Genomic DNA, 22,904 nt, shown 5'->3' with positions numbered 1-22,904 from the left:
AGAAGATGGGGAGAGAATGGAGGGAGGGGTGTGGGGGAAGGGAGACAGAGGGTGAAAGGAAGGGATGTGGTCAGTTTTGAGTTTGAGAACTCAGCAGGGAGGGAGGGAGAAATTGTGGTCTGTATGCTATGAGAAAGATTGAGGAGGAGAGGAGACAGGAGAGGAGATGGGAATGAAAGGGAGGTGTAGGACGTGGGGTCACAGTAGGGGAGAGGAGGATGAGAATGAGGGAGGGAAGGAAGAAGTGGACAAAGAATGGAAAAGGAGAGGTAGAAAAGCAGAAAAGGGGAGAGAGAGAGAGAGAGAGAGAGAGAGAGAGAGAGAGAGGGGAGGTGTATCAAATGGAGGGAGGTTGCACGTTCCACTTGGGAAGAAAGAAAGAAGAAACAGAGAGGGAGAAACAGGGAGGGGAAAAGAAGTCCCAGGTGTCAGCAGGAGGGGGGGAGAAAAAAGAAAAGAAAAGGAAGGGGGGTAGAGGTTCTGGGGGTCCTGGTTGTTGGCAGGGGTGCAGGAATCCAAGGGAATGGCCTGTTCCTCATTATCCAGACACCCCCCACCTCTCACATACACACACACATACACGGAAGAGGCCACCACATGGCCCCATGACAGCTCTATCCTGACCCGTCCACACACACACACACACACACACACACACACACACACACACACACACACACACACACACACACACACACACACACACACACACACACACACACACACACACACACACACACACACACACACACACACACACCACGGTATATTTATATAGATACAGTATAGATAAATACATATAGAGAGCGAAACACAATTATAGACAAACACACACACACATAGAAACCATCAACATTTGGGATTAAAGCTCCCCTCCAGACATGTGTTAAGACATATATACATATACACATATACACCAATCAGCCAAAACATTGTGACCACCTGGGCACCCTGACTGGTCCCAGACCAACAGACTGCTCTGCACTGTGTGTTCTGACCCCTTTCTATCAGAACCAGCATTAACTGGTTCAGCAGTTTGAGCTACAGTAGCTCGTCTGTTGGATCGGACCGCATGGGCCCATGACCCTGTCTCCTGTCTTCTTTCCTTGCAGAATGGGAACACCCCACAAGAGCTGCAGGTTTGGAGATGTTCTGACCCAGTCGTCCATCACAATGTGGCCCTTCTCAAAGTCGCTCAGATCCTCACCCTGCCCATTTTTCCTGTTTCTAACATATCAACTCTGATCATCAACCTCCGCCCCCCATTTCTAAAGGACTGACTCTAAAGCTCTCTCTCTGATGGCGTGAATCCTCAGGATTTGTGGTCAAGGAGATTTTGGCGTGCAATGAAAACACACATACTTGCTTTTGTTCACTGGGTTCACAACTCTGCACAAGGAACCACAGGTGTAATGTTATTTTTTTGTAATGCCATTGCTGAGGACTTCCAAGCTCCATAATGCAGTGGGTGTCATTGTACTCTGGTGCAGAGATTGAACAGGGAGTACAGAAGGTTTGCTACAGCCAGTCATTGTATAGTTATACAGTATGTCATCTTCAGCGAAGACATACTAGATAGTAGTATGCTAATGTACTTGTATCAAACCCATGGACACTGACATTTGATACTCGTAGAAAGCACATTATCTGTAACAGATACTCGTTTCAGCTCAATTCTGCGGCACACTTGGAAGGCTGAGCTGTATTCAGATGCAACGCGTGCAATTTCAGCGTTCACACTGGTTCTTCAGTGAGATTCATAAAACAAGCTTCTACCAATTACAAGGTTGTGAATATCTTGTGTCAACTCATCAAGCAGCTTGATGCTCAAAAACTGCTCTGGAGGGACGTCATTAATCACAGTCCCTCATCTCGCATGTTTGTTTATCCAACAGATAACCAGTAGGTTGCCTCTCACAATGTTGGTGACAAGATGCTCAAATGAACGCCCTGAGGAGAAAATGCCTCCGAAACCTATGAGGTAGATGGTTTGACAAGTTGATCGGAGTGATTAATGGCTGGCATTCAAAAGGTGACTTTGAACAGTGTTAGGTTAGTGAGATCCTGTCAGATATCAAGGAACAGAAGTACACAGGGTATTTCTGCTTGATACTGCAATTAGACAGTTCCACTGCACATATACTGCAATCCCACAGTAGGACTACAACAGTGTAGTTTAGTTATATCATTACCTGCATTATTAAATACATTTATTAACACTGAAGGGATTTCTTTTGATTGTGTACTGATGGTTTTTGTAATTCAGAAGTATACAAGAGACAAGGTCTAACGTCTCGCTCTTTCAATCAACTCCAAATCATCTGCTTCAGATTTTCTCAAATGTGCACAAAATGCCTGAAAGTGGAAACCTTAGAACCACTGTCCTACCCTAACCACATGGTTTGAAAGTAAAATTCTGTCAGAGGACTATTAAAGACGAGATACATCAAGAGCATGTTATGCAGAAACAACTTTAACAAGCGTGCTGAGATTTCAGACAACTTGAGCATTTTAAGGACCTCATTTATAAATGCACTGTGGCCTAGCGTCTTCTCACAAGTGGTCACGTTTAAGAGTCAGTGGATGACGTCGGGCTGCAGCTAACATCTATTTTCATTAGCGCATAATCTAGTAGGCAATCAGAATTTACTAGAGCCCAAAATGATGTATTTTAATTGCTTAATTTGGCAGACCAACACTAAAAAGAGCAAAGAATTCATGCAGTTATTACACACAAAAAGAAGAAGCTAGAACCAGATGTTTTATATTTTTACCTGATACTATTACTTTGATTGATTTAAATTTTAACAGTTGAACTTATATGAAAAAAAAAAAAAACAACAGCTTCTGATACTTGGACATTATTTACATTTACTGGTTTACAGTTTCATCAATTAAAATATAAGTTAAAAATAAAAACAGCTGTGTTTTCAGCTATATTGGACTAAAAACATCTCAACGTTTTATAACATGAGTGCATCTAAAGAATGAATCAATCACAGACTAACAGGGAGTTCTTGTTGCTGAGGAAATGTCCAGCCATGACTGACACTGGCATACAGTCAGAGTGCAACATAGAAATCAGAAATCCACAACAGTCTGACTGGAGAGATCAGACACATCTTATTTATTCAGAGATATGTAAATGTACATTTCTTTAATCTGACTGTGTAAATATTTGATCAATAAACACAAACACAAACACTGACACAGAAACAGGCTGCAAACCCTTTGGCTGAAAAATTCTAATGAATGTGAGGAAAGACAGAAGCAGTCGTCTCTGTCTATTCCTTACACAGCGAGCAAAATCTCACGCTGGACTGGACTGTAGATATAGCTTCTTTCTTTCCACACGCACACACACACACACTCAAATACACACACACACACACACACAAATATTTACTCTCTGCAAGATCTACACACAGGCACACAAGGACAGAGAGAGGGAGAGATGAGAGAGAAAGAAGAGGGGAAGAGGGAAGTTACATTTTTAATCGGGTGTTTCTCTTCCTCTGAGCAAAGTAGGGCTGAATACAAGGGGGTTAGCTGGTGCCAACACACACACACACACACACACACACACACACACACACACACACACACACACACACACACACACACACACACACACACACACACACACACACACACACACACACACACACACACACACTTTCTTGTGTCCTTTGGCAAATTCTTCTTTTTCACTCTTGCATTAAGTAAGAAAAAAGGGAAGAGAGTCAAAGTAGGAGGAGGAAGAGGAGAAAGGGGTGGGGGAGAAGGGAAAAAAAAGAAGGGAAGAGAAGAGAGAGGAGAAGAGAGAAAACGTCCCTGCAGAGTCTTTCTCCCTTCCTGGAGCGAGTGCGGGCCCCTGCAGCGCCGCCTGTGTAATTTCCAGTGGCAGTGAATACAGGTATTAATAAAAGCCCCATGGGGAAGAGCACACAATATAACCCTACATTTTCAGGCATTATGAAAGGACGCCCCCAGGGGTCCTCGGGCTCAAATTTCTGAGATGCAGGCATTGTAAAAAGACGCCCCCGGGGGAGGACCCCGCAATAGAAATCTGCTGAATTCAAAGCATTTCCAGAGCCCTGGTGGGAGCCATTACTCCCACTGGAGGAGGAGAGATTTTTTTTCTCTCTCCTCTCTCCTTCCAACCGCTCTCTCTCTTTTTTACCAAACATGTGTTGCTGACATGTTGACAGATTGCTCAGTGAGGTGTTTAGGTGCATGCACAAGGCACGTCTGCTGAGACACGAGCACCCTCCCTCCTCTCTCTCTCTCTCTCTCTCTCCCCCCTCCTTCCCTTGCCAGTTCCCAAGTTCCATCCCTCCCTCCCTCCAACTGCAAACCTCTCAGCGCGCCCAAAACTGCTCCCATCCATATTTCATAAAGGAGAAACTAGGCTGAAAGAGAGAGAGAGAGACAGAGAGAGGATGGAAAGAGTTTAGGCAAGCGGGAGAGAAAAGGAGAGAGAGGTGAGGGGGGGAGGGGAGGTGGGGGGAGAAAGGACGACAGGAAAAAAAAAAGAGGAAAAAGGGAAGATAAAGAGAGACAAAGCGGGATCAAGGGAGGGGAACGGGAGGAGGAGAGGACAGATAAAGAGAAATAGAGCGATGTAGAGAGTGGGAGAACTCTGCAGTGAAAAATGAACCCTGTGATGAAAAATGACTTCACAACAACCCTTCTCCGTCTCACCCCCTCCCTGCCATCCCTCCATCCCTTCCCCTCCCTCTCTGCATGTTGTACCCCCCTCCTCCCCTCCTCCTCTTCTTCTACTGCTCTCCTCTCTCCATCCCCCTCTCCTCTGGTGCCGGGCTCCTGCTCTCTCCCTGGAAAACCTGAGCGGCAGCCAGCTGTGTCTGTGTGTGCGCTGTGCACTTGTATGTATGCCAAGGGCTTAGCACAGGAATCTTCGGGCCACCCCCGGGTACAGAGACACAGAGGGAAGGAAGGGGGGAGCGGGAGGGGAAGGGGAGAGGGGGGGTGCAGAAGGAGGGAAGAGGGGCACATGGTGATGAAGAGGGCAAGAGGGGTGGGGAGGGAAAAAGGCAGAAGCTAGTAGGATGGCAGCCAAGGGGGAAAAAGCAAAAAATAGGAGTGAACATAAAGGAAACAGCTAAGAGCTTAACATTTATTTTGTCAATCAACAACAGCTACTGGACTAAAACACACACACACACACACACACACACACACACACACACACACACACACACACACACACACACACACACACACACACACACACACACACACACACACACAGTGTCAGGCCAGAGTGCAGGAGTCTGTCTGTAATTTTGTTTCAGATTACACCCCTCCTACCGCTCCTTCTCTCCCTCTCTTGTAGAAAGTGATCTGTGGTTTTAATAAGAGTCTTGGCCTCACAGGACTCAGCTGCTATCCTGACGACAGACACGGCGAGGTGTGTGTGTGTGTGTGTGTGTTTTCTCTGTGCTCAGGAGGGTGTTTCTATGCATGTGTGTGACAGCGGGTTGCGACAGACGGTAAGAGCTTAGCAGTGGGGAGACGTCCCGCGGGAGGCAAACCAGTCACCCAAGGGCCCCTGCACTAACAGACGCGCTCTCCTCCCTGCCCCGTGTTTTTCTCCTCTTCCCTTTCCCCTGTATTTCACTTCCTCTCTGCACATTTAAACTTTCAGCTCCACTTTCCAGCCCTCCTCCTCCTCCTCCTCTTCACCTGTCTTCATCCCGGCCCCCCTCCCGTTATTCCTTTCCACTCCTCTCATTTCCTTCTCCGTCTCCCCCTCCCTCCCAGCTAGACGGGCTCCCTGGTAATCTCTCCTCTCCCCCACTGAGAGAGGAAAGAGAATAGACGAGAGTGCAGCTGTATGTGCTCAATTAACAGAGACCTCACAAATACCTTCGGAAAGAATACGCACAGTATCTGGCTCTCTCTGCGCACACGCACGCACACGCACACACACACACACACACACACACACACACACACCATTTTCCACCCACACCATCTCACCATCTAAGAAGCGACTAGCTGGGTTAATGACTTGCTATTTGTCACTGGCAGCGCCTGTTTCCGCCCCCTGCCTTGACTGACAGCTCCCTCGTTTACTCGGTGCCTACGTCTCATCGCGTCCTCTTCCCCCTCAAGTGTTTTTTTTACAGACATCTTTAACAACCTCTCGCCCTTTTGTCTCCTTCTCACTCACACCTAGCATGAGTGTGTGCACACTGTTGACGTGTGTGCGTGCCTGTGTGTGTGTGTCTGTGTGTGTGTGTGTGTGTGAGGTAGCTTTATATATAACTAAAGTAAATGGAGAGTGGATGCAGTTTTAAAAGTGTGTTTAAAGCTCTATACACATCACATTGACCCAACCTTGGAATGTTGTGGCCGGTAAGATAGCTTTTGGGATTCCCTCATGGGATGTGTAAGTCTGTGTGTGTGATTTTGTGCATGTGTGTTCATGTGGCAGAGCGGGGCCAGAGAATGTTCTCCATTTGATCTGTAGGAGGTTTTTTTCCGCTCCTCCTCTCCTCGGGGAGCCTCTGCTCCACATTCTGACTCCTACTGAGACCCGTCGACACTCCCCCGACTCACACTTTCACACCGTCTCTCTCGCACATACAGTACACACACAGGATATAGACCCACATGTACCAAAAGTCACACATATAGATATTACACACTATATGCACCTCAGGAAGTAAATGCACCCAGAGCCTCTAAACCATGTGGCTCAGAGTATCAGACAGTACTACAAAGAAAACAAAATGATACTATAGAGTGGATACTGCCATTTACAGTTCTTTTGAGAAATACAGTGTTGCCTTACGTATTGCAGAAATTCTGCATTAAACGTACAATAACATAACAATGACAAAAGATTACGTCTGGAGACACTGTGAAGTAGCGGGATCATGGGAGTTGTTGTCTTTAATCAGGAGGGTTTTACCAGGAGCCGAATCATCCGCAGAGGTCTCCTCCTCTCCAAAACAAACAGACCCGGTAATTAAAAATGGTAAAACACTGAATAAAGCAGTTCCACCTTAAAAATCACTGCTTCTCCCACGCTGTTGGACAGACAAAGGACGTCCCGGAGGGGCTGCGAGCCGAGCTGCTGCTAACGTTAGCTCAGCTTGTTTCTCTGATAACTTAAGATCCAGACGTCTGATGACTAAAATCCTTCATCCGGTTCAAATCTAGAGTTAAAAAGCACCAAGATCTAAACAGTGGATGGTAACAATGTGGCTTCAGACTGGATCAACAGTCTTTGCATTCGCAAAGAAGATATTGACAGTCGACCAGTGAAACGCGGCGTTGCCTACATTTGGGATAATGTAAGAACACAACTCAACTACATATAGAACAGCTCTAGTGTATTTTAATGCAGAAATGTTACATATTATAGCTTTAAGGCATTGTATCATGCCATAAGCATTATTATTGATACCAAAAGTATCATTTGTGTGCTAGTTACTTAACTACATACATAGGGAGGAGCAACTGTGCCAGTTGAATCAGTTTACACACACAGATACTGAGTATCTTATCCACAATTTAAAAGCAGAGCTGTCACACCGGCTTAAAGCTGCAGCACAATGGAATAACAATGGTATTGTAATAGAGGCTCACAATCTCTATCTCACACACACACACACACACACACACAGACACACACAGACACACACAACCAGCTGAGCAGTCAGGCTCATGCACATTAATGTGGCATTACATTAACCAGATGTGTGGGGTCTGTGGGTATGTGCGTGTTTGAGTGGGTGTACACACATTTATGTGTCATTGATCTGTGCCACTGTGTGTGTGTGAGTGTGTGTTTGTCCAATTTCCACTCAAATTAATGGTGCCTCTTTATAGGCCTTCTGCTAGAGTGGCACTGAATTACTTGGTGCTTCACTCTCGCACCTGGGACCCATTCGATGTTATAGCCGCAGCTAGCTGCTAACCTGGGACCCATTTGCTACAACAGTATAGTTAGCATTACAGATACCAGCGCTTTTTCTGCAGAGAATTCAGTGCTAACTAACACAGTTCTCAAGTCCACACCTGGGACCCACAGATTTACATCAGATATTGCTCAGTAACTGATCGCTGACAGTGGACGTGTCTACAGGAAACTTTAAGAGATTGGCACCAAAGACTGAAATGTTAAATTTCATGTTTGGGCGATTGAGTATAACAGCAACAGGCTGCGTTGAATGGACACTTCTTTGTATCACATAGGAGGACTTTGGTCACATACAACACATTTTATTTCATTTCTTGCAACAAATGAACACTGTGTTTGGTCTGTTGGGAGTTACTACTGGAAACACTGTGAAGGAACTTTATGTTAGACGAATGATATAGTGCTCCCCATGCCATCTACAAACTAAAGGAGGTCACAGGTCACACACATTGAGCTGTGTAAGTTATGACCATATTTGGGACTAGGTTTGTGTTCCTCCAGAATTGGGTTGGCATCTACAGTGACTCCACTTGTGCTGCTGATCTCTATTCTCCTAAATCAAGCTTCAAACTTCTTCAATTATGAGTCAAACATCTATTGGGCTTGGGCAATATGTTAGAAATATTCCAACAAAAATCGCCCGATATCTTTGTCCAGTCGCCCAACATCCTATCATCTATCACAAGAATTCCTTCTCAAACACATTTATAAAAGTAAATTAAAATCCTTTTCACACTGCATACTTACTCTCTGTTGCAAACTTCGTGTAAATTGTCTGACAAATCAGAAGGATTTTAAAAGGACTATAGCCGACTGATGTATTCAACGTATGTCCCTTTTGTCTTCCTCACATTAAAAGTTGCATCGAACACAATCCAGAGTAATACGCAACAACTGTTTTTCTAATTATGAAGAAGAAAAGCTACAGTCTCTTTTACTGGTTAGTTTCTGCATGTGACTGCCAGCTAAGTTGCTCACTTCTCCTGGCCTCAGTGAACTCTGCTGCCATGAATCTGAGCTCAGATTAGTGCTGGCACAGCGGTGATTTTGTGGTGATGACAGATTATCTTGTTTTTGTTTCAACTTCTACAAGTATTTTGATCATCATACATCATAGCTAGCTACTTCTGGCAAGATGGCCCCCGTCTGTCACCCCCAACCAAGATGGCTGATGTCTTGAGTTGTTTGGTTTCTGCTCAGGGACAAACACACACACACACACACACACACACACACACACACACACACACACACACACACACACACCATCAAACTACAAAATGCATGAACACATTAACTCTCTCATGCAGATCCAGAGTGGCGTGTGTTTATCCCCAGTAGGCTGTGTGTTTTTTTTGTGTTTGTGTGCGTGCGTGCGTGCGTCCCATGTCCTCCTACTACATCCCAGGGGGTCTCTAACAGAGAACTTAAAAGGATTCTTTAGTCCATGTGTTTTAATTTAGCCCTCTCTTCAATAATAACCAGAAAGCTGTGGTCCCACCACTAACTTCATACACAAGCACACACACAATAACACACACCAACACACAGATGAACGTACACAGACCCCTGCATGCAAGTGCACACACATCCCGCTGAGCTGGGGGATTACTCTGCAATCTCAACCACTCTTCCTCCTGGGAAAAACATGTTTTATCATTTCATTTCATTTCTTTCTTCTGTGCTCCCTCCCTCCCCCCCCCCCTCCCTCTGCTTTCTCACTCAGCAACATGTAACCCTCCCCAGACTCCTGTGCTGAAATCACAGGCCACATCCAGAGCTCTGACAGGAGCCCTGCGCTTTTGGCGGTGTGACTCAGTGTGTGTGTGTGTGTGTGTGTGTGTGTGTTCATGTGATGTGTGTGTGTTTACGTGTCGGTCAGGGAGAGAGGCAAGAAAAAATATAAAAGCATAAACGGGTTTCCCCTTTTTGTAAAAGAAAGCAATTACATGTAAGGTAGGTTACATCATGGCTTACTTACTGCGTCTGGGTTGGGTTAAACTGATACGAGGCTAACAAGGCTAACAAGGCTAAAGCTTTACATTTAGCTTTACATGTACAGTTAAACACTCATATTGAGCTCCCTTTGTATTGGTTGCCATTATCTGTGTTTCCAATATCTCCTGTAAATTCCCGTTATACCAGGATCCTCCAATGTTAGTAACATGATTGCACTTTGTGTCGCCTCTCTCTACCACTCTACATATTTTCTATTACTCTTCTGCAGAATATCTAATAAAGGCAAACAAACACCTTGCCTGCATTACTGCATCTGCAAACATTTCTCTGGGAGACCTAAGACCAATGACTCTGGTGGGATTGGATGTCAAGCCTGCGGGTGAATAAGAGGCAGCTGTGGCAGGGGTCTTACCATCTACATTACACAGTCTCTGGAAACACTATCTTCACCAGTTTAAACAAAGCCCTCCCCCTCTCTCCCCATTTCTTCATCCCTCTATCAAAAGTAAACATACACACTCTCACATGCTAACAGGCAGACTGCCTTGCAGTAGCAAGAAAGTGTGTGTGTGTGTGTGTGTGTGTGTGTGTGTGTGTGTGTGTGTGTGTTGGCTTGTAATAAGCGAGCGTTTGGATTAATCTGTAGGAACCAGATGCCCCCGCCGCGTTCCTTTCAGCCCCTCCATTAATTACACCAGTACTAATAACGGCTTTTGTGTGTGTGCGTGTGCGTGCACAAGTCTATCCCTGTGGGACACAACTGAATCCAATAGCTATAGGTATTCAGAAACAGGGGAGGGCCTGAGTCACCCAGGAACCTATAAGACTAGTGATTGTGCGTTATGCAACTAAACTGTTTTATCTGTACCTCAGTCTCAGAGCAGAGCAACCTGCCCACTGAGACACATGCAGCACTTTAGTGGCACATTTTCACTCTTTACCCAAAGAGTTTCAGAAGATTCAATCAGCACAATGAAATATTATATTCATGGGTATGTTTTCATTTGTGTATAATCACCTGAAAATAAAAATTGTTGTGTTTTCGTTACCTTACAATGATACAATGATCAATCCTACAAACTGGACCATCAATGGATGACATTTTATTTAATGAGGGCACTGATCCAGATCTACCTAATTTCTCTCATATATATATATATATATATCTCTAAAATGTAGAAAATAAATCCCTTCAATTGTTTAAAGGACCAGTGTTAAGGATTTAGTGGCATCTAGCGATGTGGTTGCAGATTGCAACTGCCTCACTTCACCCTCTGCTTCTAAGCACAAAAGAGAAACTATGTGAATGGCCCAGCTAGAGCCAGTGTTTGGTTTGTTTATTCTGAGCTACTGTAGAAACATGGCAGTTCTACATGGCGGCCTCCACTGAAGGTGTCCCACTCGTGCTGCAGATAAAAACGGCGCATTCTAGAGTAACAAAAACATAAGAAATCTTATTTTCAGGTGATTATACACTAATGAAAACATACCTATGAATATTATATTCCATTTCTGCCAATTGATCCTCCTAAATATTACACACTAGACCTTTAATGTAGCTGGATGTGAGCATTGCTGATTGAATCTTCTGAAAATCCTTTCATTTGTTTTGGTTTCTTCTCATATTTTCCCTTTCTTTTTACCCACACATAAAGGTATTACGTTGTCTACCACTGACCCCTGACCAAGGCGCTGTTAGCGTGCTGTTGACTGAGGTATACAGGACTCCAAGCACACTTTGTATCTTTGACATGTCATGATTTTGTTAAAAAGCGGAACACAACTACAATCACAGTGCACCTTAAACAATCTTACCTGCTGGGCAGTGGTTGGTTCTGTGTTCAGTGAGCTCAGCCAGACAGTCGAAGTCCTGCTGACAGTTGTCACAGGTGAAGATGGACTCGTCATCTAGATCGTCGTCGTGATCTCGGTCATCGCGGTCATCGTGCTCCTCATGCTCTCCATCCTCAGCACCCGCCCCGTGACCGTCTTTGTGCTCTACCTCTCTGTCAGACGCCGGGACTTCTGAGGAGACACGCAACACACATAACCGTCAGTTTTAAAGCTAATGTACACTTGTTTTTCATTACCAGCTGCAAGTTTTCCAGAAAGCTTTCCACAATGCTTATCGTTACTTTCCACTTTACGGACCGGCTCAGATTCTTTTCAGGGTTATTTTATATGTTAAGTCTACTTCATATTCTCTGAACAATCATTACTGGATGTAGCCTGATAAGACAACATGTCAGTTTGGATTTGGTTTGTTTTTACCTGCACAAATAATATTTATTAACCTCTGTTTTATAAATTATATGTGCAACTTGACTGAGTGTGTGTGAACCGTCACTTCAGCATGTGGCCAAGCCTGTGTGTGTGTGTGTGTGTGTGTGTGTGTGTGTGTGTGTGTGTGTGTGTGTGTGTGTGTGAATGTGTCTGTGTGAATGTGTGTGTCCTGGTAGCAGACAGGCAGAGTGTGAGAGGGGACCAGTGGAAGGCTGTGCCGGCCCAATCCTCACTGCTCCATTGTGTCTCCATTTTCACACCTTATTATCACATTATAAACGCCGAGGATCCAATAGGACTGACACTGAAGACGCCGGCGAGGAGAGGCGAGGAGAGGAGAGGAGAGGAGAGGAGAGGAGAGGAGAGGAGAGGAGAGGAGAGGAGAGTGCTACCAGAAGGAAGAGAAAGATAAAAACAAAAAGTGAGAGGAAAAGATGGTTGGGAGAACGATATGGAGCAGAAACATGAATGAGATGTATTTTTATGGCTACAGATGCAGTGAAGGAAACACATTATTTGCTCTGCATTTTTACAGGGAACAACTGCCGTCTGTCTCAAATCATTTAACCCGGAGAGTAACCCCATATAACACATCCAGCCCAATCTGGTACTGCAACTGTCAAAAAACACCTGAAAAAGGTTTGCAAAGGATTCACTGCAGGGCTATTGCATTTGATTGATTGTACATGCACCTAATAAAGAGGTTACTCAGTAAAGTTAAATCTCTGCTACTGAATTTGAAGTGCTGGCTATTACAGGGAATCAATAACCTCCATTACTTTTAATGAAAAATTGACTTCCTTTAGCGAGTGCAGTGGCGGGTCAAAAAGGATTCATTCAGTTTTGCCCATTAACATCTTCCAACAGCATGTTAAACATGTACGCAGCAGAAAATGTACCCCTCTATTAGGATATTCTTCTCATTAGTGTCACTTTTATTTGCGCCACAGCAGCAGATAGCTGAAACAACTGCTCTTACTCATCAACAGGCCGCCATATTGTTTTTGCTGTGAAGAGGACTACGGTCGGGTAAGTTGGGTCGCGTGTATTGAGAGGGGAGCTTTATTAACTGCGTACCACTCTTAGGAACGGTTATAACGTTATAACACAACAATTAATAACTCACAACTTACTCTAACAGGGCAAAACATGATGGCATGGCTGTTTCTTACTTGATGATTTACTTGACTGTCGATTTTAGAATTGAAACCTTGAATGTAAAAACACCCTTAACCCTCTCCCTTCCTGAACACACCGTTTCATGCTCATCTGTGGGAACGTTTTATGTGTGTGTGTCTCACCTCTGACCTTTTTCTGGACAAACCAGTAGATACAGACATATTCAAATATCCAAACGTCCACATATTCAAACTACCAAGCTTTCAGACAAGTAGGTTTTTTTTTTTTTTTTGGGCGTATAATGCAAAAATACTTACACATGTTAAAGAATATTTAATTTAACTTAAATATTCTTTAATAAAGTTATTTGTTGAAGAAAGCCTTCTGAGAACCTTTGTGAAGTCATATCAGTGTCTATTTTCACTCCAGCTGCCTATATCAGCCGCCCTCTCTAATATCAGTCGGGCTCTAGTTTATACAACTATTTTAAAATGTCTTTTAATTGTTTTGTAAAGGAAGCAATGTTAAAGTTGGCATATGATTTTTATTTTATTTTAGTCCACATAAAAAAGTGATATTCTCTTCTGCATATTTCCATGTTTCCTGTAACAACATGCAGCTATACTGGACCCATCAGCCCACTCTGCTGGGACTGGGACGGCTGAATGCCACGATATTATTGGTTTAAGTAGTTTAAGTCATAGATATATTATATATCTTTATATTATATTATTCATTTTTTGGCATAAATTGTTAAATAGTGGTACAATATGAGTGGGGATGCGATCTTAAAGGGTTAAAACGGCATTTTATCATTTTCATTTCGCAAAACTTTTCTATATTATATATTGTATAATGTTGTGGGGCCAAGAAAAAGCTAAGTAATCAAAGTCTTTAGTATACACATGCTGACATTAAAGTGGTTTTATATTCTATGTAGTCCTGACAGTAGAAAAGCTATATAAAAAGGCCCAGTCATGCAAACAAATACACATAAATAGAAAGTTTTGGTCTTGCCGCCTAGCACAACTCCTCTTCATTTATATAATTTTGTTGTTAGAAAAGTTCCGACTACAATCACAAACCATTCCCCTGATTTTCCACGTGATCGTGTCAGGTCCAGTAAAACAAAAGTCGAGAGAGCAACAACAGCTTTCGAGTTGAAGAGAGAAAGTGCGAGCGAGGTGCACACACCCCGACCCACTCTGATTATTATGGGAGAGGTGTAATGGGAGAGAGGGATGCTGGGAGGCGGGGACAGAGGGATTGAGGTGCTGTGGTGTTTGGGGGGGCTGCAGGAGAGGAAGACAGCGATGGAAGGAGGGATAGATGAAGGGATGGTGAAGAAGAGAGGGAGGGTGCTGGCCATCTGTCCAGTGGTGAGAGCACCGTCTGGCCAGGGAGAGAAAGTGGCCCCCTTTGGCTGACAATGCACACACACTCTCACATACACACACATCGCATGTATGCACACGTATGTGCTGGTTGGTGTGCACACTGACACAAACATATAGGCGCATGTCCAAACACACACAGATGTGCACACAAACACACACATACACACCTGTTTTTATGACAGCGATACCAGATATCATATGAGAATGTTTCTGACATCAGGACAAAATAGCACCACTACTTTACTGCTTTTTGTTCATTACACAGTACGCTGCACATAACTGACAATGATTACAGTCTGAACTATAGATAGATAGATAGATTCACTGAGTGCATCGTGCTGTAAAGCGTTACTGGCTAACTCTGCAACAGAAATGATTCCGGTTCCTCCATTGGTATTTCTGCTTACTGTGATGTTATTTCCTGGAGCATCTTCAAATGTTTCACATCCCTAAAATCTGTACTACCTAAGCTAAAAGGTTAAAAAGGCAATAAACTATAATATTTGAAACAATAAAACAACTTTTTGCAGTAGAAATATTTATTGGTATTTCAGCTTATTGTAATGTTATTTCTTATTTTCAAATGCTTCATCACTAAATTCTGTACAACCCTAAATAAAATGTAAGTCTATAAAAGTCTCATTCTAAATTATACAGCATAAATCAATGTATTTTACTGTTTCATTAATTAATTAAAAAATCCAGTAACCACGTATATTAGATTGTAATGTGCATGGGATAATGGAATTATACATGACTTTTCTTTGTTTTGATATCAGCATTATATTTGGGCCACTGGTCCCCCTGCTCTTTAAATATCTCCATCGGCCACTGAAAAACATACATACACACACATCGGACGACCACTAGTCTGAACTCAACTTATCAAATCCATTTTACACCTTCGTTCTGAATGCTGTATTACATGTTTTTCTTGCTTTTTAATTTCAGGGCTGGAGGAGCTGTATTAATGCAAACATGTATTCTGATAATAATTAGCTCATTCAAATGTAAAATCCACACATTTTCTGGGACAAAAAGGTTGATTCCACAAAATATGGATAAGAAAATAAATGCTGGATATTTTTTCAGTACAGTGCAGCGCCTTTTTGTGCCTTTCATAAGCACACACACACACACACACACACACACACACACACACACACACACACACACACACACACACACACACACACACACACACACACACACACACACACACACACACACACACACACACACACACACACACACACACACACACACACACACACTCCCCAGGGTGCCCTGATGCCAGAGGTGAGGGCAGTGCCAACTCCAGTGCATGCCAACACAACCCGCTGTCATAGCAACAGAGGGAGGAGCCAGATGAAACCTCTCCATCTTACACCCCTCTGTCCTCATCTCTCCCCTCTTTCCTCTTTGAATACTTGTTTTTCTCTGCATCTGCTCACCCTTTTATTTGCTCTTCAGTCCTCAATCAGTGTGAGTGGGATGAAGAGAGATACACGGGTGTCATGGCAGAGGAAGACAAAGGGATGAGAGAGGCTCACACAGTTGGTGGTGTTTAGATTTGCACATGGGTCTGTATGGAACACCCTACCTGCCACAAACCACCCACCTCACACATGGACAGGATAATTATGTGTCCTCTTATGGATCTCAGAGAGAAGTAGATGGGGGGGCCTTTAAAAAGTACTGTCACAGGAAGTTCCTCCAGGATATTATAGCTGTTAGGATCATTACCACTCTCACACTGTGAGGACAGACCTCCTGGCTAGGCCAAAGTGTGTGTGCGTTCTGTTGTTAGCATCATGTCAAGAAGCAATGTACATAATTCGAGTCTTTTAGTGCAAACGCACGTTGAAGATATTACATTCTCAGGGAGTCGCTACCTAAAAGCGCAGGTGCACACGTCTGTGAACTCTGCCTGTCTCCATTTGCTCTTCTATCCACACGAAGCTACATGTGTTCCATCCAACACTGAGCTTTGTGTTGTTGTTGAATCTGCGTATCATTCGTTATTTTCACATTCAATATAGAGTCCAAAATCAGAAAAGTATTTGTTATTCATTCATGAATCAAAAGCAAATAGGAAATGAAAAGAACTGAATCTGATTTTGATATTTAACGCGATTTGTGGAACCAGGGAGTTTGCGACTGTGTTGCACTTGATATCCTAACTTTGCAGAAAATACACTGATTTTATGTGATGAATATGAGCCTGAAGTGTTTTGTTTTTTTGTGTTGGAAAATGTCACTTTTGTGAACAGATGAACCAGAAACAGGAAGTATCATGTTGCCATGGATACGGTAAGTTAGACTGTGTGCAGCCACGTCATTCTGTAAAATGAAGTTAGCCGAATGAACAATTAACTGTTCATTTGTACTGTGTGGCATCAGATGTACTGACAGCTATCACTGAATTATTATTGGTTGCTGATTTTAATGTGTTATTGCCCTTAGTGTTTTTTGTTATTTTGTTTCTTGGTTTCTGTAGCACTTTGAGATTCCTTTATGAAAAGTGCTTTACAAATAAAAATTATTATTATTATTATTATTATTATTATTATTACTGACAGCTATCACTGAATTACGTTGATGCTGAAGAAATCTTAAAAACAGGAGGATTCTCGGGGAAGTTCTGAAGCCATTCCTGTCCCAGTGCACGTGTATCAGCTGCAAACTGAGCGACAAGTTTTTATTTTCCAAAACACTCGTGTTGACGTTTGAGCTTCATATATTTAATCAGACATTTACTACATGCAAGTTTATCAAGTGCAAGACACAAATCAGACACATTAAATATCAAAATCCTCGTTATTTGACCTGAGCATAAAATCAAAAGTACAAAAAATAATCTGTCTTTTGTTTTTTGTTCTGGATTTATAATTGTTTTTTTTAATTTTCGGATTTTGGATTGAACATAAAAAGAACAAGAACTTGCATTTCATTAATCTCATACGTCAAATAAAGCACAGTTCAGCTGTTCATTCATTAACCTGTGTTGTGTTTATGCTGTCAGAGATCTTTGCAAGCAGAGAACGTCTCTGTGCAGCAGAGCAGCAATTACACTTCATCTTGGTTCACAAGTAGCATTTATGGTCCCCAATTCATTTTATACTCGTGTGTTGACTGACAACAGAAACGGAGAAATGTTCTTGCTTATACGGAAGCGAATCTCTGATGTATCTGCGTTAAACTAGCTGGACATGGCTGTACATGTTAGACACTCGTCATCTTTTTTTACTTGTGTTTCTCTTATTTTTCACAAAACTCCCTCCTTTCTCCTTCTCTGCACCAGCCCACCCCCACCCAAACAACACCAGAAAGAAGCAGCAGGCCTACTTAATGAAAGCAGGCAACTCCCATGGGTGCTTAGGGTGCAGAGGGGTGTGCGTGTGTGTGTGCTGGGGTATTGATTGAATAGTACGACAGTGGTCCCTAGCAAATAGCATGTGTGCACCATCCACTCGCAGTCTCTCTTTCCTTCACACACACACACACAGACACACACACGCTCTACAGAGAACCATTATCTCTGAGTCACAGACTGTCCCTATGCCAGGAATAACTGCACATTCTCTCTCACACACACACACACACACACACACACACAACCCTCCAATCCCAGGCCCAGACACCCCATTACATCCTTACGTCATCCACAGAGACAAACAATAAGTCAAAATCACGTCCTGCAGAAAATCTGAAAAGTACAAATTTCACCGCTAAATGAAACATGAACGGTAATATTCAGAATATTCACCTAAAGGCGTGTTTCAGATGAGGGGTTTTCTAGCGGTCCCTGAGTCACAGAGCCCTCCTGCTTTTTATTCTAGCCGTGTAATGAGGGACTGAATCACACCTGGGATGCACAGTGAATGCAATTACAGGAAATTAACTAGCTGGTAGGATAGAGAACCAGCAGTGTTCTGGCTCCTAAAGACTCGGACTGAAAACCATTGTTTGGGTCTGGAGGAAAATAAAAAGCTGCGTCTGTGCAGAAAAAGAATAACACAGATTTTGTGTGAATATGGCAGCATGACCAGGATGTCTACAGCGACAGAGAGGACCATCCGCAGCTATTAACGCAATGATAGCATCACTTCATCCCTGGATTCTAATCTATATCACAGCAACAGCAGCATTATCATTCCTCACTATATTGATCTGGGACCGTCATGCGTTCATGGGTAATGAATTGCCCCCATGACATGATTCCAGAGAGAGTCATAGCATATTTTTAGTCTATTTTTAATTTTCATATGCAGGCGTCAAAATATCAGGCAAAGGTGTGGAGAGAAGATGTTTTTACACTGTGTGCCTCCAGAGGAAAAGGAATAGGCAATATTCTTGATGTACCCACCAGCCTCGGTAACCTGAGGACAATGGGCTGTTTATTAACAGATAAAAATATAAATATATAAATGGATACCTCAGGAATAATGAGGTCACTTTGCATATCTGCAGGAAAGATATATGCAGGTGGTGTGTGTGTGCGCTGTATGGGTGCATGTGTGTGTGTATGTTTGTGCGCACCCTGGGTAATTAGATAAAGAGAAGTGAATTAGCAGAGTCCACAGTGCAGAATGATGTTACACAGTCTAACCACGCCTAGCTGAGACCCACTAATCACCACTCGTTAGGCTCACAGAAGAGTATGTGTGGATGTGTGTGTGCGCTCATAGCACGGGAGTGTTTGTTAGTCGTGTGTGTTCTTATTACCCATGTTAAAATGAGTTAATTGAGGTAATTAGTGAGCTAAATTATAATAAGCCCTAAACATACTGGATGGGAGAAAGACAGACAGACAAAGACTCAGAAAAGTGGGATATAAACAGACCTCCAACACTGAATCCACTAAATACAGACACACTCCGTCCCACAGTCTGACTTTGGTTTCATGGTGCTGTTGTGAGCAGCTGCCAACATAAGCTAGTGGAGACACAAACTGGAACACCAAAAATCAAACACACAGTCAGCATGACCACCGTACATCTCTATATATCCTGTGGGAAGAAAACTAGGGAACTAATGAACTCTGGGAAATGTTCGTGAACTGCCCCAGGGTGATAGAAGTGCAGTGAAAAGAGTGCCAGAGCTAGAGGGAGAGTTAAAGGGGAATAAAACATACTGTAATACTGCAAAGGTAAGGTAGTTATTCAAGTGTTAGATTTGGCAGCCAGGAGCTGGTGCTGTGGCCTGTCTGGGATACACTCCGCAGTTCAGAGAGATGTATATCTGCCAGCCAAGCATACATAAAAACACACACACACATCTATGTCTGTGTAAGCCTAAAACAGGCATCAAAAGGTGGGAAAACGTGTGTGTGGAGCTTCCAGCTGAATGTTTAGAAACCAAACAGTCCTGACACAAGGCTTTCATTCTGCTCCACATCGCACTCCACACTGGGCCAGGATTCACAGGCACCTGGCTGGGCACCACCACCACCTTCAGCAGGGCTACGGACCAGCCACGAGGTTCAAATCAGACCTGCAGCACGCGGCTCGCTCTGAGCGCCCAATGGGCTACAGTGCAACTCAAGAAAGACACGGCACTTACTTCCAGTGAGTTCTTGTGAGTGTCAACTGTATGGCCCTTAAGCATGATTCAATCACTGATTCAAAAATCTACCCAATACAGCCGATATTCTGCTTCACTTCATTTGAATTAAAAGAAACCTCCTCTCTGAGGTAGAGTACAGGCGATACTAGAGAAACTGGTCAAAACTAAAAATGACATTGTAAAACACCTGTCAGCTGTAACGTAGCGTTAGCTTACTTGCTTCCTGTAATATCATCATTACTTCACATCATCCCAGATGATGACAAATCTGTCATTTTGATTAATTAAATGGTTCATTTCACCGGTCGCCTGTCCATGGCGTCATATCCCCTTTGTGCCTGCGTCAGCGTTGTGGTTGTCTGCCAGAAGCTGTCATACATTGACTGTTGATCCAGTCTGAAGCCACATTGTTACCATCCACTGTTTAGATCTTGGTGCTTTTTAACTCTAGATTTGAACCGGATGAAGGATTTTAGTCATCGAACGTCTGGATCTTAAGTTATCAGAGAAACAATCTGAGCTAACGTTAGCAGCAGCTCGGCTCGCAGCCCCTCCGGGACGTCCTTTGTCTGTCCAACAAAATTTTTAAGGTGGAACTGCTTTATTCAGTATTTTGACTGGTTTTAATCAGCGGGTCTGTTTGTTTTGGAGAGGAGGAGACCTCTGTGGATAATTTGGCTCCTGGTAGAAACCTCCTGAGTGAGAAACACTGAAGGAATCCTAACCGGGAGAAGCTGACTGCAATGAAGGCAATGGTGGTCTTTTGTTATTGTTCTGATGTTTTACATATCGTACGCTCAGTGGTCACGGCTACGAGAGGACGAGTGAAAGAAGACTCGGTCGACTGTCGTATTGCTGAAGTATTATCTGGTTACGAGCAGTGAAGCAACGAGAGTCGACGGCTGTCAATCTAAACAATATTACAGTGAGACGCTCCTGCTGACCCACCTATCTGAGCTCCAAACACACACACACACACACACACACACACACACACACACACACACACACACACACACACACACACACACACACACACACACACTGAACAGGTGCAGCTGGACATAACAACACAGGCCTGCTCTCTGTGTCTCAGGAGAATGACTCCCCCAGCCCTCTCTCACCCTCTGCCTCGCTCTGTTTTGTGAGTGTGTGAGTGCGTGTTAGGTGGCTATATAAAGAAGCCATCTCTCCTCACCTCCTCCTCTCTGCCTCCCACCGCAGCTTCTTTCCCCCCACAATAGCCTGTGTACATGTGTGTCCTCACAAAACAAGGCCTCCATAACCCCCCCTCCGGGAGAAGATCTGCTGAGCCACAGAGTACCAGTCACACACACACACACACACACACACACACACACACACACACTTGTATGCACACAGCTATACACACACAGACCCTTGGGACCTGCTGCGGCAAGGGAGAGCAGCACCCAACACCAATGTCTGGAAACAGGATGATGAAAGAGCCACTCACGTCATGGAAGGTAGCAGAAAAGATACACAAACACGCTGCATATACACAAACACACGAATCAGCCAGACATGCAACGCACGCACACGCACGCACACACACACACACACACACACACACACACACACACACACACACACACACACACACACACAAACAAGATGACAGCTGCTCACTTATTTCAGTTTTTGGTGCACACACACACATACCGACAAAAAAACTGCACACACACAAAGGGCTTAAATGCTGCAATACAGACAAAAACACAGATGCACTGTGCGCTGTCACAAGCAGGCAATAATAGTTCACACACACACACACACACACACACACACACACACACAGGAACTGTTTTCCTGTGGTAGCCTTGGGGAAATTAAAACTACATTATGGACCTCCAGAGGGTAGTGGTGAGAGAGGGAGAGAGGAAGAGGAAGAGAGGGAGAGGAAACGAGAGAGGGATGGAGAGGGAGAGAGACAGAGAGAGAAGGGCCAGTGTCCTGTTTTTCTCAGCTCTGGCCATCATGAAGATATTACAGAGAATAGAGATACTGCCAATAATCTCCCTTCATTCACTCACCTCCTCATTTATCTCACTTCCTAACGTTCTCCACTCTCTCTCTGTCTTTATGGATGGAAGGATGGATGGATGGATGGATGGATGGATGGATGGATAGATAGCTGGTTATGTAAATGTATCCTCCAATCTAACCATGTTGAATTTAAGATTTAATTAATTCGTCTGCTTGTCATTTAACCTTTTGAGCTCCAAACGAGCACAAACAGGCACAAATGCACGTCTCCCCGCCCAGTCTCACTTACTGTGAGGTTCCATGGATCGGGGATGTTTGATACTCGTCGTTCAACACATCTTGTTTTACCACTTTGTCGTCTTTCGCTTCTGAAGAAGGGAATTTTCTTTGAATGCTTTTCATCATTTTGTTTTTATTGTAGAAATAAATCAAACCCTTTAAGGCTCTGGAGAAGATTCTGGGCAAACCAAGGGTCAAAGGTCAAACTAACCTGGAACATCTGACCCTTTGCAGTGACCTACATTTAAGTACCCAGATGTGATGTGAAGAACTACACAGTGCAGTGTATTTTCAACAGTAGATTCTGGGTTGTTACATTAGAGCAGTGGTTCTCA

At 43.6% G+C, this 22,904-nt stretch overlaps 1 protein-coding gene across 2 annotated transcripts in view; it reads right to left on the bottom strand.

Annotated features, from left to right (window-relative positions):
• znf423 (zinc finger protein 423) overlaps positions 1-22,904 on the bottom strand; it is a 163,696-nt gene that overhangs the window by 108,100 nt on the left and 32,692 nt on the right. For both annotated transcript variants that reach the window (XM_051381003.1, XM_051381004.1), the window contains exon 3: positions 11,732-11,941. In XM_051381003.1, the coding sequence (XP_051236963.1) occupies positions 11,732-11,941 (210 nt within the window). The remainder of the gene's footprint in view (positions 1-11,731; positions 11,942-22,904) is intronic.

Source organism: Dicentrarchus labrax, unplaced genomic scaffold, assembly GCF_905237075.1.
Source record: "Dicentrarchus labrax unplaced genomic scaffold, dlabrax2021, whole genome shotgun sequence".
In the NCBI taxonomy this organism is placed as follows: Eukaryota; Metazoa; Chordata; class Actinopteri; family Moronidae; genus Dicentrarchus; species Dicentrarchus labrax.
Note: the sequence above shows the minus strand (reverse complement) of the source record. Positions and strands in the feature narration are given on the sequence as shown.